The 22,969-nt window shown below is 48.5% G+C and overlaps 1 protein-coding gene across 3 annotated transcripts in view; it reads right to left on the reverse strand.

Moving 5' to 3' along the window:
* Positions 1-20,544, reverse strand: part of UBIAD1 (UbiA prenyltransferase domain containing 1) — a 122,076-nt gene extending 101,532 nt beyond the window's left edge. Inside the window, exons 1-3 of one of the 3 annotated variants that reach the window (XR_010581406.2) lie at positions 19,682-20,544; positions 13,954-14,069; positions 4,170-6,641 (exon numbers count right to left, since the gene is read on the reverse strand). Coding sequence is in view for 1 of the 3 variants with exons in the window: in XM_005544803.4 (XP_005544860.2) it covers positions 6,154-6,641; positions 19,682-20,210 (1,017 nt within the window). In the remaining 2 variants the exon portion in view is untranslated. Of the gene's footprint in view, positions 1-4,169; positions 6,642-13,953; positions 14,070-19,681 lie in introns of those variants that run through there. The other 2 variants (XM_005544803.4, XR_012426132.1) reach the window with 2 other exon arrangements.
* Between the last annotated feature and the right edge of the window lie 2,425 nt (positions 20,545-22,969).

The raw sequence follows: 22,969 nt of genomic DNA on the forward strand, positions 1-22,969 counted from the left end.
GAATATCTGTTCCTTTTAAGATGGGTAGACCGTCAACGGTCTGACATCAAGGAGAAGAAATGTCAACATGGCTCTTGTACTCTGTCCTCCCAACCCCTGGGGGCAGGTCTGAAAGACAATCCTGTAATAACAGAACAACTGAATCACAGGATTGCAAGACCCTTAGAGGTCTTCTCATCCAACGCCTCTCTGATGTGACTCTTCACACCCATGTTCCTGACAAGGAATCTTCTTTTTGTTTGAATGCCTCTAGTCACAAGGAACTCACCCCCGACTGAGACATTCTGAACATCCCACTCGCTGATTTCTCCAATGGCTAAGAAACCTTCCTGATCTGATCTGGCCAGGTGCAGTGGCTCAAGTCTGTAATCCCAGTACTTTGGGAGGCTAAGGCAGGTGGATCACCTGAGGTCAGGAGTTCAAAACCAGCCTGGCCAACATGGTGAAAACACAAAAATTAGCTGGGCATGGTGGCACGTGCCTATAATCCCAGCTACTCAGGAGGCTGAGGCAGGAGAATCACTTGAACCCCAGAGGCAGAGGTTGCAGTGAGCTGAGATCGTGCCATTGCACTCCAGCCTGGGTGACAAGAGCGAAACTCTATCTCAAAAAAAAAAAGAAAGAAAGAAAGAAAGAAAGAAAGAAAGAAAAGAAAAGAAAATAGAAAGGAAGGAAGAAACCTTCCTGAGCTAAGAGCTTCTACCCATTGGTCCTAGTTTTACCCTTTGAAGCCACATGCAAAAAAAGGTTAAAAAAAAAAAAAAAAGTCCAACCCATCTTCCCAAAGACAGCCTCCTTGTGACTCTCCTTTCCAGGCTGACATGGCTTTATGTGCCCCCACCCATCTGCCAACGGCATTCTGGACAAGATCCAGTTTGTTGATAACATCCTCAAAATGCGGTTCTTATACTGAGAAATGGAAATCTCTACCACAGCCGTCACCCATGCAAACACACACACATGCACACACATGCACATAGAAAAGCAAGCTCCTGTAATTGTCTTTTTATCCATTCCATTCTTTCATTTTTTTTTTCTTTTTGAGATGAAGTCTCACTCTGTCACCCAGGCTGGAGTGTAGTGGTGCGATCTTAGTTGACTACAACCTCTGCCTCCCAGGTTCAGGTGGTTCTCCTGCCTCAGCCTCCTGAATAGTTGGGATTACAGGTGTGCACCACCACGCCCAGCTATTTTTTGTCTATTTGTAGACAGGGTTTTGCCATATTGGCCAGGCTGATCTGGAACTCCTGACATCAAGTGATCCACCCGCCTTTACCTCCCAAAGTGCTGGGATAACAGGCATGAGCCACCGTGCTTGGTCCCATTCCATATTTCATAGTATGTTGTCAAATGCCTTGCTGAAATCCAAGTATATTATATCTACAGCATGTTCTTGATCTCTCACCACATTGATTCTATTAATATCTAGAGAAAAGGAAGAAGGCAAAGCACCCAGGACCGGCCCCAGCCCAGCATGAGAGGAATGACCCACACAGGGATGGGCAGAACTTCTACCTTCCTTATTCTGGATGCCAATTCTCCTGTTAATTCTACCTCAGATCACATTAACCTGCATGGAAGTTGGAGCTTACTCACTCAGACTAAGCTTTGGCCCAGGTCAAAGGCTCAGGTGTTGGTTTTATTTTTTATTTAGTTGTTTATTTAGGAGATGGAGTCTCGCTCTGTTGCCCAGGCTGGAGTGCAGTGGTGCGATCTCAGCTCACTGCAACCTCCGCTTCCTGGGTTCAAGAGATTCTGCCACCTCAGCCTCCCGAGTAGCTGGGATTACAGGCGCTAATTTTTGTATTTATTTGTAAAGAGAGGGTTTCGCCATATTGGCCAGGCTGGTCTTGAACTCCTGACCTTAAGTGATCCACCCACCTTGACCTCCCAAAGTGCCGGGACTACAGGCATGAGCCACTGTGCCTGGCCTGGTGGTTTTAATATAGGAGTAAGGGAAGCATTAGTAAGAAAACATAAGACATATTCATATATTTTCCCACCCAACTCCAGAAGAAGCCAGCCCTGAGCTTCCAAAGGTCCTCTGAGTGGGATTCAGTGCAAAGGTCCTGCAAAGGGCAGAGAAGAAGGGAAACGCTTTGAGTAGGGGAGCTGGATGGGGCATTATCATAGGTAGAGTGGTAGTGCTCCAAGACTGGGCAGAATGTGACTGGAGTAGCAGGAATCTGTGCCTTACTGGTACTTGTCACCAGGAAAGGGCATTCTGAACCTTTCTAGAGGAGCAGTGTCCAAGATAAGGGCAGATTCCAGGGCCAAACCCCAGCATCCAGTAGCAGAGAGGTTGATGGTAAGCAAAAATCCCTGGCTCTGGCCCTACAGAGGCCAGGAGTCCTGGGTGATCCCAGACAGATGGGAGGGTGCTCAAGAGGTAGCTGGCATTGAATTTCCAGCCACCTGACTGGGGAGCAGAATAAATCTGACTCAAAGCAATAAAGGCAGCCGGGCGCGGGGGCTCATGCCTGTAATCAGCACATTGGGAGGCCCAGATGGGTAGATCGCCTGAGGTCAGGATTTCGAGAGCAGCCTGGCCAACATGGTAAAACCACGTCTCTACTAAAAATACAAAAATTATGCTGGGTGCAGTGGCTCGCGCCTGAAATCTCAGCACTTTGGGAAGCTGAGGCGGGTGAATCACGAGGTCAGGAGTTCAAGACCAGCCTGGCCAACTTGGTGAAACCCCGTCTCTACTAAAAATACAAAAAATTAGCTGGGCATAGTGGCAGGTGCCTGTAATCCCAGCTACTCAGGAGGCTAAGGCAGGAGAATCGCTTGAACCCAGGAGGCAGAGGTTGCAGTGAGCCGAGATTGTGCCACTGCACTCTAGCCCGGGCAACAGAGTGAGATATGTATAAAATATGTATATACAAAAATTAGCTAGGTGTGGTGGTGTGTGCCTGTAATCCTAGGTACTGGGGAGACTGAGGCAGGAGAATGGCTTTGAATCCGGGAGGCAGAGATTCCAGTGAGCCGAGATTGCGCCACTCCATTCTAGCCTGGGCGACACTGAGACTTGGTCTCAAAAAAATGAATATATAAACAAAGACAAGTGATGTCAGATTCCAGAGTCACCGAGAAAACTCATGCCCCCATATCTCCATGGTGGTCACACCATGGCTCTCCCCCTCTGATGTGTATGCTGTTCATTTTGGGACCCCAGTGTATCGCTTTGTATTTATTCACACTACATTTTTCTTTTTTCAAAGCAGCCTTTTGATTTATGAGGCTAATTGTCAGTCATTTTGTAAGCTCTTCCTCCGAGGTTCATGAAACCTTTCATTTTGGCTGCCTCATCCGAGTCATTAATAACAGGTGTTGAATCCAGCTGAGCAAAGGGCAGAGGGCAGGGCTCCAACTGCTAAGGGCTCCTTCCCAGCTGACACTGACATGCTGATCAGTTAGCTTACTCCCACGGCCTGTTCAGTCTCCCAGGAATTTATCTAACTCCACTGTTATCCATCCCACGTATCTCTGCCTTGTTCATAGGATATATTGTCCAATGCCTAGCTGAAACCCACATGTACTCAATCTACCTCATGTTCTCCATCTATCAGCACAGTGACCCTATCAAGAAAAAGAAAAATGAAATGAGGTTAATCTGGCCTGACTGACTGGCTCTTGGCAAATCCACTGTAGCTACATGCTGCCCTCAATGCTTTTTTTGTTTGTTTGTTTGAGACAGGGTCTCGCTCTATCGCCCAGGCAGGTGTGCAGTGGCATGATCATAGCTCACTGCAGCCTTGACCTGCCAGGCTCAAGTGATCCTTCCACTTCAACCTCCTGAGTAGCTGAGACTACAGGCATGCACCACCATGCCCAGCTAACTTTTTAAAATTTTTTTGTAGAGATGGGGTCTTACTATGTTACTTAGGCTGGTCTCAAACTCCTGGGCTCAAGCAATCCTCTCACCTTGGCCTCACAAATTGCTGTGATTACAGGCGTGAGCCACCATGCCCAATCCCTGCTGCCTTTTCTAAAGGCCCATCGAATCTGGTCAAACCCTACCCAAACCCATCACCAAAGACCAGGTGCCCCTCCGCACAGCCTGAATGTCCAATGTCACTGCCTTGGTCTCCCTGAGATTTACAAATCAGAGTTCACAATCACACAGTAAGTATGAGGAAAGCAAAAACCAGAAGCCAGACTACTGGTGAACATTTTCTTTCTTTTTTAATTAAGAAGTCTAAAGAAAACCTTCATTGACTCAGGGGACATAATACAAATTATGGTGACCTGCATATAAAACCTGGCACCAAATTTGGCCTTTGGGAACATTTATGTATAAAAATATGCATTAAAATCCACACCAGGGCACAGTGCAGAACTGACAGCCCCGACAGGAGTGACCACCAAGGCATATGTGGTAGGTGGACACAGGGAGTCCTTGGTCCTCCAGCCCCAGGGTGAGCCCTGCATGAGAATGGCCTACTCCAAAGAGAGGTCAGAAGGCAGAACCCCTGTGAGCACCAAAATGCCACAAGCCTGGTGTGAAACAAAAACGGTGCTGGGAAGGACAGGGGAGAAGGTCGTCTTTCTTCCCCTTGTCTCTGGGCTCTGCCCACTATTAGAAGATTCTGGCTCTCTGCTAGACAAACCACCTTTGATTTAACTTTAGAGGAACTTTTGCAATTTTCAAACATTTTTTTTTTCCAAGTAAACCAATCAATTTGAACTCAAGGTTCCATATCATAATTAGCTTGATCTGAAAGATTAAGAACTAGTTCTTACATCATTTTCTGCAGGCCATGACCTTAAATACCTACTAGAATGGCTAAAATCACAACAGAAAACAATGATGACCGTTTCCAATCTATTTTAGTCCTGGATCAAATGCAACTGAGCAATTCTGGCCCAGAAATTACACTTCACAGACAATGCAATGAAACGCAGTCAGGATAAATGCTGGAATTGCCCCATTCTGAGTGTGACCTCACTGAAGCCCTCAACTATCCACAAAGCCCCGGGGAGAGGCAGGGTCAATACTGCACATCTGTCTTCAAGAATGAAGACACAGCCCCTTCACTGGCGGGGCTGATCACTCTGGCTGAACAGAGCTCAAGACTGTTTGTCCACTGGCTATTCATTCACTGGGTCCCTGCTCTGCCCATCCTGTGGCTCTGTGGAAAGTGGCAGCTGTCCCTGACTCGCTGCTAAGCTGTTGCTCAAATAGTCTGGCTCCACAGATGGGAAACACACAAATGGCAACACCATAGAGGTGGAGAGGTGGAGGGTGGGCATGGGGAGCATCAGAAGATGCAATCGGGAGGGAAAAGCCCTGTGGGCTTTGAGTATCCCACAAGAATGGCAGTGCCTCTACCGTTTCAGGGCTCCTGAGAGTTACTGAAAGGGCTGGGAGTCCTTCCCATCACTCTAGTAGATTTAACAAAGGGAAAACAGCCACCCTACTGATATCAATCCAAAGGCAGTGATTTTCTCAGTTGCCTCCAGGGTGGTTTTTTTCCCCCTCCCAATCCTTGGCATGTCTTGCTGCAGGGTAATCTGACACTTTTCCTCAACTGTGGCAATAAGTGAAAGGAGAGAGGAACAAAAGCATCTGAATCACAATTTAGGCAAAAAGCTGACAGTCACACAGGCTGTTAATGAGGGACTCTATCTCTCAGGCAGCATAACTCAGGACACAGGTGCTGAGAGTAAGAGACAGGTAGCCCCTGTGTTAGTGAGGCCTGGCACCAATCATAGCACATCCTACAAGATCAAGAAAGCAGGACGACACTCTGCCCAGTTAGCGTCTTTTTGGGAGAGGAGGCCAAACTGGGCAGCTCCTTTACAAAGTCTGGGGACATTTTGTACGGAACAAGGAGGAACTAAGTCCACTTCACTGCAAAGTGACCTGAGAACACCCTCTAGTGGAAATTATTAATAAAACAAGGATCGTGCGCCCAATTCACCTTCTGATACAAGAATGGTTTTTAAATTCTCCATAAAATGAAGAAAAAAAAAAAAAAGAGAGAAACAACATATTAACTTTAAGAACACAAAAACAATTTTTAAAAGGCAGGAGTTCCCACCCATGCTTAGTACCCTGACTGCCAAATCACGTTCCTTCCTCAGACACTCTGACTTTAATATATTCTAAGAAAAGGAGACATGTCGTGGGGGGAGCTACTTGTCCCCTTAAAGTTTGGGAAGACTGCCTGCTGGTGCCAGAATGATGCCAAAGACGTAGAAAAGTCCCAGCAGGAGGTTGAGCTTGGCAGTCCTCTGGGGCAGTTTGTTGAAGGCCTGGCTTCGGAACTGTCTCTCAAGGGAGAAGGCCATGGGAATGGTGAGCAGGGGGAGCGCCAGGCTGATGGTGCAGTGTGTGGCCAGGATGCTGAAGACCAGGTAGGGCAGGAAGAGCAGCGTGTTGTAGAGAATATAGGAGAACGTGGGGCCGATGAGGATGGCCAGGGTGACGATGCCAGCCTCCCGGTCGGACTCCATGTCCCTGGTGTTGTTGGAATGGAGAATGGCCTCGGTGCTAAGGGCAAGGGGGATGGCATAGACCAGTGGGAAGATGGCCAGGGACCCCACCTGGATGGCGTAGGCGAACATCACAGCCAGCGGGCCAAAAGTGATGAGGATGATGAGGTCTCCCAGAGCCACGTATTTGAATCCAATTCCTGCGGCCAGAAAATCCAGAGAGTTGGTGTGAGACCAAGGCTTGAAATTTAGGGACTGTTCACCAGTGAAGAGGCAGGCCACTTCTGGCTGAAAATGGTAAATCCTTAGACTGTACAGGTAGGCACTCATTTCGTCCCTTAACCCCACAGAGGAAATTCTGATTTCTTCTCCAATGACACAGGTGCAGAGACAATGCCCAGTGAGGCCTCAAGTTCCTCTTCTCAGGTTCATACCCAAGTTTCCCTTCCTACTGTCCCACAACAGAGCTCTGCAACATAGCACACTGGGCACCCACTACACTCTTAGTTCAATGGGAAGCCCAGGAAGGATCCAAAAGTTTTAGAATCCAGTTCTTTGCTGTCTTTCACCCTTCACCAACCCCTGCAAGACACCGTGAGATCAATCCCTCACAGAACAGCCACCCCAGCCTTCTACTTTTCCACCTCCTTCCCCTACAATCTCAAGGCATCTTCTGGTTTTAAAAACCCCCAGTGAATCTCAGTGAAATTTCAGGGTCCCTAAACGGGCACCCCTGCAACAAGTAAAACAGTGAGGACAGGAGAGTCATAATGCTGCTTCCCTCCTCTGTCTCCCATGAGGTTGAAACTAAACCACCCCTACCTCCTGCTTCTGTCCTGCTCATCTACTTCAAAGACTGTCTAACCCACTTCCTTCAAAACTACCTATTCTCTCCATCCCTGGGGCCACACTCCATCCCCCTTACCCCATTCCCAAATCTATCTCATGGTCATCTTATGCCTGGGATACTGCAACATCCTCCAAATTGGTCTACCAGCTTCCAATCTCATAACCCCTCCCCCTCTCCATCCCTAATCTAATCTCTAAAAAGGAGTTGGAGTGAACCTTTAAAAATAGGAATCTGGCCGGGCGCAGTGGCTCACACCTGTAATCCCAGCATTTTGTGAGGCTAAGGCGGGCGGATCACCTGAGGTCAGGACTTCGAGATCAGCCTGGCCAACATGGTAAAACCCCATCTCTACTAAAAATACAAAAATTAGCCAAGCATGGTGGCACACACCTGTAATCCCAGCTACTCGGGAGGCTGAGGCAGGGGAAATGCTTGAGCCTGGGAGGCAGAAGTTGCAGTAAACCAAGATCATGTTACTGCACTCCAGCCTGGCAGACAGAGCGAGACTCTGTCTCAAAAAAAAATAAGTAAATAAACAAATAGATAAAAAAGGAATCTGACCACTCCCTCCCCCAACATACACTTAAACCCTGATCAACCACTTATCCTGGGGATAAAAGTTCCAGATCTTTAACCTGGCTCACCTGTGGCCCCGCCCTACCTCTCCTGCGTCACCTTGAGCTCTCCTCTCCTCTTCACACAGACTTCTTCCAATCCATCAGAGCCTTGAGACACCCCCCCTTGGTCTGGCTAACTCCACTCGCCCTTTAAGACTTTAAAGACCATTCCCTAGGACCACCTCCCCTCACCCCTAAGCCACATTTGATCCCCTTGCAATATGCTCCCATGGTAATGTGCCTGCCATATTCAAAAACTTCATCATGCTTCTAATTAATCTCCACCTTTCTCACTAAACTGTAAGTTCCATGAGGGCAGGACATGTGTCTGGCTTGGTCACAGCTCACTCCCCAATACTTGGCACAAGGGCTGAACTGAACACAGAGCTACAGTAACAAGCACCTGGAATTCGGGACCAAGGTGAGGAAAAAACCTCCCACTCAGACTGAAACAGGTAAAGCAGCATGGAATGGGTGAAGCTGAGGTAGGTGACCCACACACCGATTGCTACAGAAGCTTATAAAACTCCAGTTCCAAGCAAGTTACGAGATGTGGACTCAGGATCAGAAAATAAACCTCTGGTTAGGCATTTTAACCAGTCTAAAATGACAGATGTTCCCACTACCCACAGGAATCAAAATAAAATAAAATGACAGATAACAATGGTCTTCGAGGCTCAAAAGCCATGGGAGCTGGCCGGGCGCGGTGGCTCAAGCCTGTAATCCCAGCACTTTGGGAGGCCGAGACGGGTGGATCACGAGGTCAGGAGATCGAGACCATCCTGGCTAACACGGTGAAACCCCGTCTCTACTAAAAATACAAAAAAAAAAACTAGCCGGGCGAGGTGGCGGGCGCCTGTAGTCCCAGCTACTCCGGAGGCTGAGGCAGGAGAATGGCGCAAACCCGGGAGGCGGAGCTTGCAGTGAGCTGAGATCCGGCCACTGCACTCCAGCCCGGGCTACAGAGCAAGACTCCGTCTCAAAAAAAAAAAAAAAAAAAAGCCATGGGAGCTAAGGAACAAGATCCAGCCCAAGTTCACCTTCACATCAGCGGCTGGGGTTCCTTGGTGCTAAATACACACCCTTAGTTCTTTAGAACAAAGTGTCTCCAGGGAAGGGCATTAAGGCATGGCCACTGACACTCTCCAACACTTGGCAAGTTAATTCTGCACCCTCAAGACAATTTTTTTTTTCCTTCTATTTGGATGATTTTTATACCAAGCCATGTTTTCACAAATAATTTGGTCGTATGAGGACATGCCCTCCAGGAGGAAGTTCCCTCAAGCACAGAACGAGCTCCAGTTCAGAATTAGTAAATTGATGTCTCTTGCAATATCTCACACATTTAGGGGACTACACCCGCCCAAAGAAGACGCTAGGCAGGAATACTCCTAGCACAGACCTAGCCAGTTCCTCTATAGCTGCCCACTCTTGTTGTGCTTGTTTCCTCAGCTCCCCAAGAGACTCCACGGGTCTGGCTATGAAAGAAAATGCAACAGCACTGCAGCCTTGACCTTTGGCTGGATTATCCAAGAACACCTCCTCAGATCACTTGGCAAAAACCAAGGTAAGCGGTCAGGCATGGCAGCTCACGCCTGTAATCCCAGCACTTTGGAAGGCCGAGGCAGATGGACCACCTGAGATCGGGAATTCAAGACCAGCCTGACCAACATGGAGAAACCCTGTCTCCACTAAAAATACAAAAAATTAGCCGGGTGTGGTGACGCATGCCTGTAATCCCAGTTACCCGGGAGGCTGAGGCAGAAGAATCGCTTGAACCCTGGAGGCAGAGTTTGCGGTGAGCTGAGATCACGCCATTGCACTCCAGCCTGGGCAACAAGAGCAAAACTCCATCTCAAGAAAAAAAAAGGCCGGGCATAGTGGCTCACGCTTGTAATTCCAGCACTTTTGGAGGCCACGGTGGGCAGATCACCTCAGATCACCTGAGGTCGGGAGGTCAAGACCAGCCTGACCAACATGGAGAAACCCCATCTCTACTCAAAATCCAAAAAAAATTAGCTGGACATGGTGGCGCATGCCTGTAATCCCAGCTACACGGGAGGCTGAGGCAGTAGAATCGCTTGAACCCAGGAGGCAAAGGTTGCGGTGAGCAGAGATCACACCATTGCACTCCAGCCTGGTCAACAAGAGCTAAACTTTGTCTTAAAAAAAAAAAAGGATGATGTAAGCAAGGTTGAGCAGAGGTCTCTGTCCCCAACCCAAAACCAAGAGCAACCCACTCTGGGGAGGAAAAAGATCTGGTTATCTGACACAAGAGAACAGTAGAGCCCTTGGGGAGAAAGCTGTTTCCTAGCATTTGATACATGGCCCAAGGCTCATGTGCTCTACCTGATTCAGAGACGTGGCCCATCTGGGAATTTCCTTTTAGGCATTCCTCCTCTCCCAACCCCATTTTCTGAATGAGCTTACATAGTGAAATACTGGGCCAGTTCTCCACATGGCAGCCAGAATGAATCTGTTAAGACATAAATCAAAAAGTTGGCAAGATGCAGAGCAACTGGAACTCTTGCTGGTGGGACTGTAAAGAAGTACAACCACTTCAGAAAACCGTTTGGCAGTTTCTCATAAAATTAAACATCATCTGCCCTGTGACCCAGCAATTCCACTCCTGGGCATTTACCCAAGAAAAATGAAAACAAATATCCACAAAAAGACTTGAACATGAATGTTCAGTCATAATAGCCAAAATATGGAAGCAATCCAACTGTCCCTGAACAGGAGAATGGATAAAGAAGTTGTGGTATGTTACAATGGAACGCTACTCAGCACAAAAAGGGACTACTGATACACACAACAACGCAATGAATCTCAAAAACATCACGCTGAGCAAAAGAAGCCAGACGAGAGCTCAGACTGAAATAAATACACATACATACATAGATAGTTCATGCTGAATGGTTCCATTTGTATGACCAGGGAAACCTAATCTATGTGAGAGAAATCAGAACAGTGGTTCTTTCCCTGCCTCTGGATGGGGGCAGGGAGTGTGGGATTGACAGGCAAGAAGCACTAGGAAGCTTTCGGGGGTCATGGAAGTGTTCTGGATGATGATGGGGGTGTGGGTTATGCAACTGTATACGTTTGTCAAAGTTCATCAAGCTGCAACACTAAAAATCTGTGTATTTCACTGTGTGTCAATTATATGTCAATAAAAGTCAATGTTTAAAAATATCCTAAACCAGATTATGTCACTACTCTGCTCAATATATTTCAATGCCTCCCCATTTGTTCATTGGATGAATATTTACTAAGTAATATTACATGCCACGCACTGCTCTGGGTGCTAAGGGTTCAGCTAAGATCAGACACAGAAATCCCTGACTGCAGGGAGGGAGCTCGCAGTCTAAGGGGGAAGATAATTAACGAATTAAGTACTTTATATGGCACGTTAGAAGGTAACATGTGCTATGAAGAAAACTAACCACAGAGAAGAGCAGCAGGGGAGTATCAGGTAGGGGCACAGAGCAGGTATGTGATTTCAAGCAAGGTAGAAAGCAAGGCCTCACTGAGAGCTGACATTTGGGCAAATAGGTGAAGGAAGAGAGAAAGTGAACCACACTGTTAGAAGCAGGAAAAGCATTTCAAACAGAGGAAGCTGCATCTACAAAGGACCTGAGGGAGGGGCAGGAGGGGTCAGGCATGCTCCTGGACTAGAAAGGAGGGCAGTGTGGCTGGCCCAGGATAAGCAGGAAGAAAGGAGGAGGGTGGGTCAGAGAACTGGGGGGAGGGCAAAGGGTGGGCAAAGAATGTAGGACCCTGGGGGGTCACTGTAAAGACCCTGGCCTTTACACTGAGCGAGATGGGAGCCACTGAAGAGTTCTGAGCAGGACTGACAGGGCTGCCCTGTATTTTAACAGAATTACTCTGGTGGCTGAGTGGGAACAGCCTGAACAGGACCAGAACAGAGGTAAAGAGACCAGCTGGGAGCCTGCCGCAAAAATCCAGGGACAGATGATCACAGTGGTGGCTGGAGACAGTAAGAAGTGGTCACATCCTATAATCATTTTGAAAGGAGAGTCAACAGAATTTGCTGATGAATTGGATGTGAGACGTAGAGTCAAGGACGATGCCCATGGCTTTTGGCTTGAAGAACTAGGATGAAGCTGCCATTGAGCAAAATGGGGAAAAAGCTGTCGGTGAGGCAAGTTTCCTTGGGGAGAAGATCAGGAATTTGGTCTCAGACATGTTAAGCTTGAGATGTCTGTGAGACAGTTCCAGGAGAAGTTGCTGAGTAAGAAGTTGTATATGAGTCTGGAGTTTAAGAGTCACTAGCTTAACAGATGGCATCTGAAGCCATGAGCTAAAATCACCAAGGGGGTACACGGAGATAGAGAAAAGAGGTCCAAGGACTGAGCCCTGGAGGCTGAGGAGTAGGACTTGTTAAGAGCGCCATGACAGAGACCCTGCCTAACTCGCCAACTGTGTCTCATACCCCCTCTGGCTCACACAGACCTTTCAGTAGATCCTAGCCAATGTCACACTCTCTCCTACCCACCACATTTGCAATTGGTGGTCCTTCAGCCCTGGAGGACTCAGCATCGCAATCAGACTCCAATTCCACCCCATGGCCAGCTCCTTGTCCTTCCGTCTTCAAGCCCTAGTTTAAATGTCAGTTTCACAAAGACAGCCTCTTCCCTTCACCACCACCTTGTACTTTTTATTACAGCACCTCATTGATTTCTTCACTGAACTTTTTACAATTGGTTGCCAGGCCACCACAGCCTTTTGGTTTTCCTCTTACTCCTCTGGATGCTTGCTCACATACCCTTTACCTATGCCTTTTCTTCTCCCACCTCTAATGTGGGATTGTCCCAGGGCTCAGACCAGGACTGAGTTTTCTTTTTTTTTTTTTTTTTTTTTTTGAGACAGAGTCTCGCTCTGTGGCCCAGGCTGGAGTGCAGTGGCCGGATCTCAGCTCACTGCAAGCTCCGCCTCCCGGGTTTACGCCATTCTCCTGCCTCAGCCTCCCGAGTAGCTGGGACTACAGGCGCCCGCCACCTCGCCCGGCTAGTTTTTTGTATTTTTTAGTAAAGACGGGGTTTCACCGTGTTAGCCAGGATGGTCTCAATCTCCTGACCTCGTGATCCGCCCGTCTCGGCCTCCCAAAGTGCTGGGATTACAGGCTTGAGCCACCGCGCCCGGCCAGGACTGACTTTTCTACCAACACTCCCTCCCTTAATGACTTCACCCAGTCCTACAACTTCATCTATAGACTAATGACTCCCAAATATGTAATCTCTAGCCCAGGCTTCCCTGAACTTGAACTACCCATTTGACATATTTGTTAGGAGATTTAAGACATTAAGATGTCCAAAGTTGGCCAGGTACAGTGGCTCACGCCTGTAATCCCAGCACTTTGGGAGGCCAAGGCGGGTGGATCACCTGAGGTCAGGAGTTCAAGACCAGTCTGGCCAACATGGTGAAACCCTGTCTCTACTAAAAATACAAAATTAGCCAGGTATGGTGGCGCACGCCTGTAATCCCAGCTACTTGGGAGGCTGAGAATCACCTGAACCCGGGAGGCAGAGATTGCAGTGAGCCAAGATCACGCCACTGTACGCCAGCCTGGGAGACAGAGTGAGACTGTCTCAAAACAAACAAAAAACAAAACAAAAAACCACAAAGTCAATCTCTTGCTTTTCCCCCAAAACTTGTTCTACCCCAAGTCTTGCCCTTCTCACATAATGACATCACTCCAGATGGTATCTTCCGGTTCTCAGGTCAAAACCTTTGAGTTATGCTTATGCAGCTGTGGAAAGGCAATGGCATGATTAACTGGGGCCTTGAAGATGATGAAGATATGACATTTACAAGGTGGACAGGCATGATTATTGGGCCACCAAGGACAAATTATGAAAAGAGAATATAGGCCTGGCATGGCAGTTCACGCCTACAACCCCAGCACTTTGGGAGGCCAAGGAGGGCAGATCACGAGGTCAAGAGTTCAAGTCTAGTCTGGCCAACATAGTAAAACCCCATTTCTACTAAAAATACAAAAAATTAGCCGGGCGTGGTGATATATACCTGTAATCCCAGCTACTTGGAAAGCTGAGGCAGGAGAATCACATGAACCCAGGAAGTGCAAGCTGCAGTGAGCTGAGATCACGCCATTGCGCTCCCACATGGGCCACAGTGCGAGCCTGTCTCAAAAAAAAAAAAAAAAAAAAGAATATACAGCCTGAAAGTAGAAAGTGGACCTAAATACCCAGAAGCTCCCCAATCAGTTACATTTGTAACAAGAATTAATATGAATGGAATAAATAATTCCAGTGGGATGGTGGATGACCGCAGCATACCAGTATTAGCAAAATGACAAAATTCATATAGCATTAAAGTTGTACTTCAAGAGCTAAGATGTCTAATGATGTCCAAAGAAAATATGAAGCTTCCACAGTCACTGGAAGGACATACAACAATTAATTTTAGCGGATCTCAAACTTGTCTTATATCAACAAACTTCTACTTGTGTTAATGTCTTGATTAAATATCACAATGCAAAATACCCACATGTTAAACAAAAGAATTCCAGCTGGTAAACATGACCTGTATATTTGTAAGAATATATTTAATATATGTACACCCATTATGTTTTCAGGTAACAGTAGGAAAAATGCAACTCAATTTTTTTCTCTTGTTAAGGTACTGTCATTTAAACATAAACTTGTGGAGTACTCGAAATGGAATTCAGGTTTACAAGATGAAAGCGTGGTAAGAAGTGTCAGATGGCAGTGGAAGCGTGTGTGTTTCTAAAGACTAAAAATCTCAATAAAGAAAGCAGGGCTGGGCACAGTGGCTCATGTCTATAATCCCAGCACCCTGGGAGGCTCAGGCGAGCAGATCACTTGAGGCCAGGAGTTCAAGACCAGACTGGCCAACATGGTGAAAGTCCGTCCATACAAAAAATACAAAAATTAACCAGGCGTGGTAGCATGCACCTGTAGTCCCAGCTACTCAGGAGACTGAGGCAGGAGAATTGCTTGATCCCGGGAGGCAGAAGTTGCAGTAAGCTGAGATCGTACCACTGCACTGTAGCCTGTGTGACAGAGTAAGACCCCCATCTCAAACAAAAAACAAAAGAAAAAAGAAAACAGAGCCTGGGCGAGGTGGCTCACACCTGTAATGCCAGCACTTTGGGAGGCCAAGGTGGGACGGATCACCTGAGGTTGGGAGTTCAAGACCAGCCTAACCAACATGGAAAAATCCTGTCTCTACTAAAAATACAAAATTAGTAGGGCGTGGTGGCCCATGCCTGTGATTCCAGCTACTTGGGAGGCTGAGGCAGGAGAATTGCTTGAACCCAGGAGGTGGAGGTGGTAGTGAGCCGAGATTGTGCCATTGCACTGCAGCCTGGGCAACAAGAGCAAAAATCCGTCTCGAGAAAAAAGAAAACTGAAATGGCATGCTTTATCCATCTTAGTGAAAGAGAGCTGCAGTTGAAATTGTTTAAAAAGTAGCAGGCATTTGCCAGGCATGGTGGCTCACGCCTGTAATCCCAGCACTTTGGGAGGCCAAGGACGGTGGATCACTTGAGGTGAGGAGTTAGAGACCAGCCTGGCCAACATGGCGAAACCATGTCTCTACTAAAAATACAAAAATTAGCCGGGTGGGTACCTGTAATCCCAGCTACTCAGGAGGCTGAGGCAGGAGAATCACTTGAACCTGGGAGGCGGAGGTTGTGGTGAGCCAAGATCGCACCACCATACCCCAGCCTGGGCAACAGATCAAGACTCTGTCTCAATAAATAAAATTAAAAAAAAAAAAAAAAAGTAGCAGGTACAATGAACACTGTCACAAATGTGTTTTTTTTTTTTGTTTTGTTTTTTGAGATGGAGTCTCGCTCTGTTGCCCAGGTTGGAGTGCAGTGATGAGATCTCGGCTCACCACAACCTCCCAGGTTCAAGTGATTCTCCTGCCTCAGCCTCCCAAGTAGCTGGGACTATAGGCATGTACCACCATGCCCAGCTTATTTTTGTATTTTTAGTAGAGGTGGGGTTTCACCATGTTGGCCAGGCTGGTCTCGAACTCCTGAGCTCAGGTGATCCACCTGCCTCGGCCTCCCCAAGTGGTGGGATTACAGGCGAAAGCTACCACACCCAGCACAAATGTGTTAATTTTTGAAGTGGTGTGGGTGCTGACTACTAGTAGTATGAAAAATATGTTCAGGATTGTTTTGATACCTGTATTATAATAAAAAATGTTGGGGGGAAGTTGATGAATTTCTGTTAAAAGCTGTTCATGTGTGTTACATGTATCAGACATGGTAAATATTTGCCTACAGTCTTTTTTTTTAAACAAACTACGCACTTAAGGTCAAGTGACATCAACAAAAAAGGGATAGGTATACGGATATATAATTTTGAAAATAAAGTTGGTCTTTTTTTTTTTTTTTTTTTTTTTTGAGACGGAGTCCCGCTCTGTCGCCCAGGCTGGAGTGCAGTGGCGCGATCTCGGCTCACTACAAGCTCCGCCTCCTGGGTTTACGCCATTCTCCTGCCTCAGCCTCCTGAGTAGCTGGGACTACAGGCGCCCGCCACCGCGCCCGGCTAATTTTTTGTATTTTTTTAGTAGAGACGGGGTTTCACCGTGGTCTCGATCTCCTGACCTTGTGATCCGCCCGCCTCGGCCTCCCAAAGTGCTGGGATTACAGGCGTGAGCCACCGCGCCCGGCCTTTTTTTTTTTTTTTTTTGAGATGGAGTCTTGCTCTGTTGCCCAGGCTGGAATGTAGTGGCGTGATCTCAGCTCACTGCAACCTCTGCCTACCAGGCTCAAGCAATCCTCCGTGTATTGTTAGTAGAGATGAGGTTTCACCATGTTGGCCAGGCTGGTCTGGAACTCCTGATCTCAAGTGATCCACCTGCCTTGGCCTCCCAAAGTGCTGAGATTACAGGCGTGAGGCACAGCGCCCAGCCCAAAGTTAGTCCTAAAATGTAAATAAAATGTGGAATGTGTCATAAAAAAAAAAACCTTTGAGTTACGCTTAATTCCTGTTTCTCTTTACCTCACATCCAATCCATCAACAAACCCTGCCGACCTTCAAAGCATATTTAGAATCTGGCTACTTACCTCTTCCACTACCACCCGCTAGATCCAAGCCACCAAACATCACTTGCCTGGATTACTCAAGAGCCTCCTACTTGGTCTTCCTGCCTCTACACTTGCCCCACTCCCCTTGATCCATTCTCAATACCTTACCCAGAGCAATTCCTTGAAAACATTATATCACATCACTCCCTTGCTCAAAGTCCTGCAGTGGCTCCTCCATTCCAGAGCCAAGACCAGTGGCCTACAAGGTCTATACAATCCGTGTACCTCCTTACCCTCCCCAAACGTACTTCTCTTACTTTACCTCCTTTTACTCTCTCCTTCATTCACACTCCTTGCTGCTCCATAAGCTCTTTGGACATGTTCCTGCCTTAAGGCCTATGGCACTTGCTGTTCCTTTTCCTGAAACGCTTCTCTCTCAGATATCTGCTTGGCCAACTCCCTCATCTCTTACCTCCTTCAATCTAACTCAACTCAAATACTACCTTTCTGAGGCACAGTCTCACTCTGTCGCCCAGGCTGGAGTGCAGTGGTGTGATCAGGGCTCACTGCAGCCTTGACCTCCTGGGCCCAAGCGATACTCCCACCTCAGCCTCCAAAATAGCTGGGACCATAGGCAAACACCACCATGCCCAGCTAATATTTTTTATTTTATATTTTATAGAGACAGTGGTCTACGTTGCCCAAGGTGGTCTTCAACTCCTGGCCTCAAGTGATCCTCTCACTTCAGCCTCCCCAAGGGCTGGGATACAGCCATGAGCTGCTGGGATACAGCCAAATGTTACCTTTTTGATGAAGCCTACCCTGATCAAACTACTTAAAATAGTAATAGCTCTACTTTTTTTGAACTTTCCTGGTTTTAGTACCAGAAGTTGCACATCCCACTTAGTCCTGTTGCCTTAGTCCTGAGCAAACCAGGATGTTGGTCACCCTAACTATAATTTTCTAGTTTTACTTTCTGTCTCTTCTCACGACAATATATAAGTTTCACGAGGGCAGGGATCTGTGACTGCTGTGATCACACAGAACAGTGCCTGGTACATAATAGGTGCTCAATATATAGGGCTTACCCACCTGCCCATCACTACCTTAATCAGCCTCTTGCAAGAAGTCACCTAGCAAAGTAGCTAGAAGTAATTACGTGTATCATTTTGAACTCTTCAAATTTAATTCTACTAATATTTGAAACTGTGGCATTATAAAGTATGAGTGAGGCCAGGCGCAGTGGCTCACGCCGGTAATCCCAGCACTTTCGGAGGCCGAGGTGGGCGGATCACAAGGTCAGGAGATGGAGACCATCTTGGCTAACATGGTGAAACCCCATCTCTACTAAAAATACAAAAAATTAGCTGGGCGTGATGGTGGGCACCTGTAGTCCCAGCTACTCAGGAGGCTGAGGCAGGAGAATGGCATGAACCCAGGAGGCGGAGGTTGCAGAGAGCTGAGACCGCGCCACTGCACTCCAGCCTGGGCAACAGAGCGAGACTCCGTCTCAAAAAAAAAAAAAAAAAAAAGAGTATGAGTGATTAAAAAAAAAAGAGTCACAAAAAATGTTCATATAGGCCGGGCATGGTGGCTCACACCTGTAATCCCAGCACTTTTGGAGGGCAAGGCAGGCAGGTCACAAAGTCAGGAGTTCGAGACCAGCCCGGTCAACACAGTGAAACCCTGTCCCTACTAAAAATACAAAAATTAGCCAGGCGTGGTGGCACATGCCTGTATTTTCCCAGCTACTTGGGGGCTGAGGCATGAGAATCGCTTGAACCCGGGAGACAGAGGTTGCAGTGAGCAGAGATGGTGCCACTGCACTCTTGCCTGAGCAACAGAGCGAGACTCTGTCTCAAAAAAATTTTTTTTAAAAATGTCCTGACCGGGCGCGGTGGCTCACGCCTGTAATCCTAGCACTTTGGGAGGCTGAGGTGGGTGGATCACGAGGGTCAGGAGATCGAGACCATCTTGGCCAACATGGTGAAACCCCGTCTCTACTAAAAATACAAAAATTAGCCGGGTGTGGTGGCGTGCACCTGTAGCCCCAGCTACTCGGGAGGCTGAGGCAGGAGAATCGCTTGAACACGGGAGGCGGAGGCTGCAGTGGGCTGAGATCGTGCCACTGCTCTCCAGCCTGGGCAACAGAGCGAGACTCCATCTCAAAAAATAAATAAATAAATAAATAAAAATAAATGTCCATATAAAATTTTGAGTCATGCCCTACGTCCATAAGTGAAACCAGGATCTTCTCAAATCACTGTTTCAAAAAATTCTCATGACCCACAATTATAGACTTAAAGTGGCCTAATTTAGAAAGCCACCTTTGGGCCGGGCGCGGTGGCTCAAGCCTGTAATCCCAGCACTTTGGGAGGCCGAGGCGGGCGGATCAGAAGGTCAGGAGATCGAGACCACAGTGAAACCCCGTCTCTACTAAAAATACAAAAAAAAATTAGCCGGGCGCGGTGGCGGGCGCCTGTAGTCCCAGCTACTCAGGAGGCTGAGGCAGGAGAATGGCGGGAACCCGGGAGGCGGAGCTTGCAGTGAGCCGAGATCGCGCCACTGCACTCCAGCCTGGGCAACAGCGTGAGATTCCGTCTCAAAAAAAAAAAAAAAAAAAAAAAAAGAAAGCCACCTTTGACATCCCTATAACTCCTCTATAAAGCAGCGGTTTCCAGCGGACGCCACTAAGACCTGCAGCGAACAGGACAGGCCAAGTCTTACCTCCTGTGTAGAGAAAGGAGCCAGACAGGCCTCCAAAGTAGATGAGAGCCAAGTGTTCCAGTTTCAGAGGGGATAGGCAGTAGAGGCAAGCGGCACAGACGCAGCCCAACGTGTAGAGGAAGACTCCGAACCGGACGACATCCTGGGGCTCCAAGATTCGGTCCACAAGTGTCCTGTCATCACTCTTTTTGTGGTCAATGCCCTTGGAAAAGTCATAGTAAGTGTTGACCAAATTACCGGCCCCGTGCACAGCCAGGACAGCCACGGCACAACCCACCAAGAGCCTGGGATCCAGGACACCGTGGGATCTGTAGGCAAGGGCACTGCCCAGGGCCACCGGTGTGAGTGAGGCACTGAAGCTCCAGGGCCTCAGGGCCAACACGTAGGAGGCGCACTTCTGCCTCCAGGAGCGCTGGGGGAGCCTATCTTGTTCGGGACAGTCGTTCCCCAGCGGTTCCCTGTCCCCAGCCTTGACAGTCTCTCCCGACAGGATGTTAATCTTCTCCCCCAGGACCTGAGAGGCAGCCATGGAAGCTCCACGTGGCTGTAGTAAACTCTAAAAGTGAGCCACGCACAGTGACCGCCCGGGAAGGAGGAAGGACGGGGCGGGGCAGCCGGGCCTGACCTTCCTTCGGTTCCGCCCCAGGACAGGGCTGGTGTGGCGGCAAGATCCGGGGGCAGCAGCAAGCGGGTCTTACACCCCAAGAGGTCCAGCGGCGCCGTCCCTACTACCTGTCACCTGGGTGAAGTCTGTCTCCGACCCCCAGCCCCGCGTTAGAGCCCACGGCCGAGCCCCGGCCACGGTCTTCAGGCCGCCAGGCCCGCCATCTTGTGCGCCGGCCTCTGGAGGCGCGCCCGGAAACAGGTGCCGGCGGCGCGTGCCGGACAGAAGGGTGGGCTGGAGGCCGGGAGGGAACGGGGCCGAGCCAGAGGCGGGGAGAAGGGCGGTGAGGGGTGGGGATTGGGGGGAGCCTGATCAGAGCCGGGGCGGGCGGGGCCGAGTCAGAGGTGGGGAGGGGTCAGAGACGGGGCGGGGTCAGAGGCGGGGAAGGGAGGGGTCAGAGGAGGGGAGAAGGGCGGTGAGGGGTGGGGCGGGGATGAGGGGCGGGGCCAGACCGGTGGTGGGGCAGGAGGGGGCGGGGATGGGTCGGGGGCGGGGACAGGGCAGGGGCTGGGGCCGGGCGGTGACTCGGGGTCCAGCCCTTTTCCTGCCTGCGCTGCGCCCCACAGCTACTTCCAGACTAACTGGAATCAGCCTGTCTTAGCATCCTAAGAACTCGAAGATGTGTTGCTTTAGGACTTACCGGGTGCACTTTCATTCACGAAGTAGGATTCATTAATTTGTTCATGCTGCAAGCATTTATTGAGCGCCTGCTGTGTGCAGACATTCTGACATCTGTCATATCTGCACTGTGGAAATACTCTATGAAAGCTCTTATCAGCTTTCCATTCAGTGACATCCTTCGGCAGCTTGAAATCTGCCCATGGTGGGAGAGTTTACACCACGCAAGTCAGCAAATGCTTAATAACTGCTAAGTCGTCTAGACTTAAGAAAGTGGCGGAGAAAACGTTAACATTACTGGTTAAACTTGAAAGTGTTGGAGGGTGCGGTGGCTCACGCCTGTAATCGAAGCACTTTGGGAGGCCGAGGTGGGCGGATCACTTGATGTCAGGAGTTCAAGACCAGCCTGGCCAACATGGCAAAACCCCATCTCTACTAAAAATACAAAAATTAGCCTCGTTTGGTGGCGGGTGCCTGTAATCCCAGCCACTCGGGAGGCTGAGGCAGGAGAATTGCTTGAACCCGGGAGATGGAGGTTGCAGTGAGCCAAGATCACGCCACTGGACTCCAGCCTGGGTGACAGAGTGAGACTCCATCTCAAAAAAAAAAAAAAAAAATTAGCCGGGTGTGGTGGTACATTCCTGTAATCGCAGCTACTCAGGAGGCTAAGGCAGGAGAATTGCTTGAACCCTGGAGGCAGAGGCTGCATTGAGCCAAGATCACCCCACTATACTCCAGCCTGGGCAATAGAGCGAGACTCCATCTCAAAAAAGGAAAAAAAAAGAAAAAAAAGTGTAAGTGAATGCATCAAAACTTTGAGGAAATATTCGTCCAATATTGGCAAATTATAATCCAGTTGAACAAGTAAGTTGCTCGTAGCCTTGACAAACTAGTGAAGTTCTGACGTATCTCTTTTTTTTTTTTTTTTTTTTTTTTTTTGAGACGGAGTCTCACTCTGTCGACCAGGCTGGAGTGCAGTGGCCGGATCTCAGCTCACTGCAAGCTCCGCCTCCCGGGTTCCCGCCATTCTCCTGCCTCAGCCTCCCGAGTAGCTGGGACTACAGGCGCCTGCCACCTCGCCCAGCTAGTTTTTTGTATTTTTTTTTAGTAGAGACGGGGTTTCACCGTGTTAACCAGGATGGTCTCGATCTCCTGACCTCGTGATCCGCCCGTCTCGGCCTCCCAAAGTGCTGGGATTACAGGCTTGAGCCACCGCGCCCGGCCATGACGTATCTCTTTTGATTGTTTCACTTTCCTCTTACTCCTAACATAAAATATCAACCAACATTCATGTCTGAACTATGCTCCTTGATCAATTGGGACCATAGGGAAGCTATACAACATCCAATAAAACATACTGTGAGAACTGGCTATATGGAGTTCACAATAGAGTCTTGTATATTTTAGTATTTGTAAACTGTATGCTACACATCATTTACATCAGTGAAAGTTATAATACACATGCAACATATATGCACACAGGACTGACTACCTAATTTGTGGTACCCATTGCAAACTAAAGAGGTGGAGCTGGGTGTGGTAATGTGTGCCTGCAGTCCCAGCTACTCAGGAGGCTGAGGTGGGAGGATCGCTTGAGCTCAGGTTAGAGACCAGCCTGGGCAACATAGTGAGATCTCCACTCTAAAAAAAAAAAAGACCAGACGTGGTGGCTGACGCCTGTAATCTCAACACTTTGGGAGGGCAAGGCAGGTGGATCGCTTGAGCCCAGGAGCTCAAGACCAGTCTGGACAATATGGTGAAAATCAAAGAATTAGTCAGGTGTGGGCCAGGCGCCTGTAATCCCAGCACTTTGGGAGGCCGAGGCTGGCAGATCATGAGGTCAGGAGATAAGACCATTCTGGCTAACACAGTGAAACCCCATCGCTACTAAAAATACAAAAAAAAATTAGCCGGATGTGGTGGCGGGCGCCTGTAGTCCCAGCTACTTGGGAGGCTGAGGCAAGAGAATGGCATGAACCCGGGAGGTGGAGCTTGCAGTGAGCCGA

The sequence above is a fragment of the Macaca fascicularis genome, chromosome 1 (genome assembly GCF_037993035.2).
Source record: "Macaca fascicularis isolate 582-1 chromosome 1, T2T-MFA8v1.1".
NCBI classification, from domain to species: Eukaryota; Metazoa; Chordata; class Mammalia; order Primates; family Cercopithecidae; genus Macaca; species Macaca fascicularis.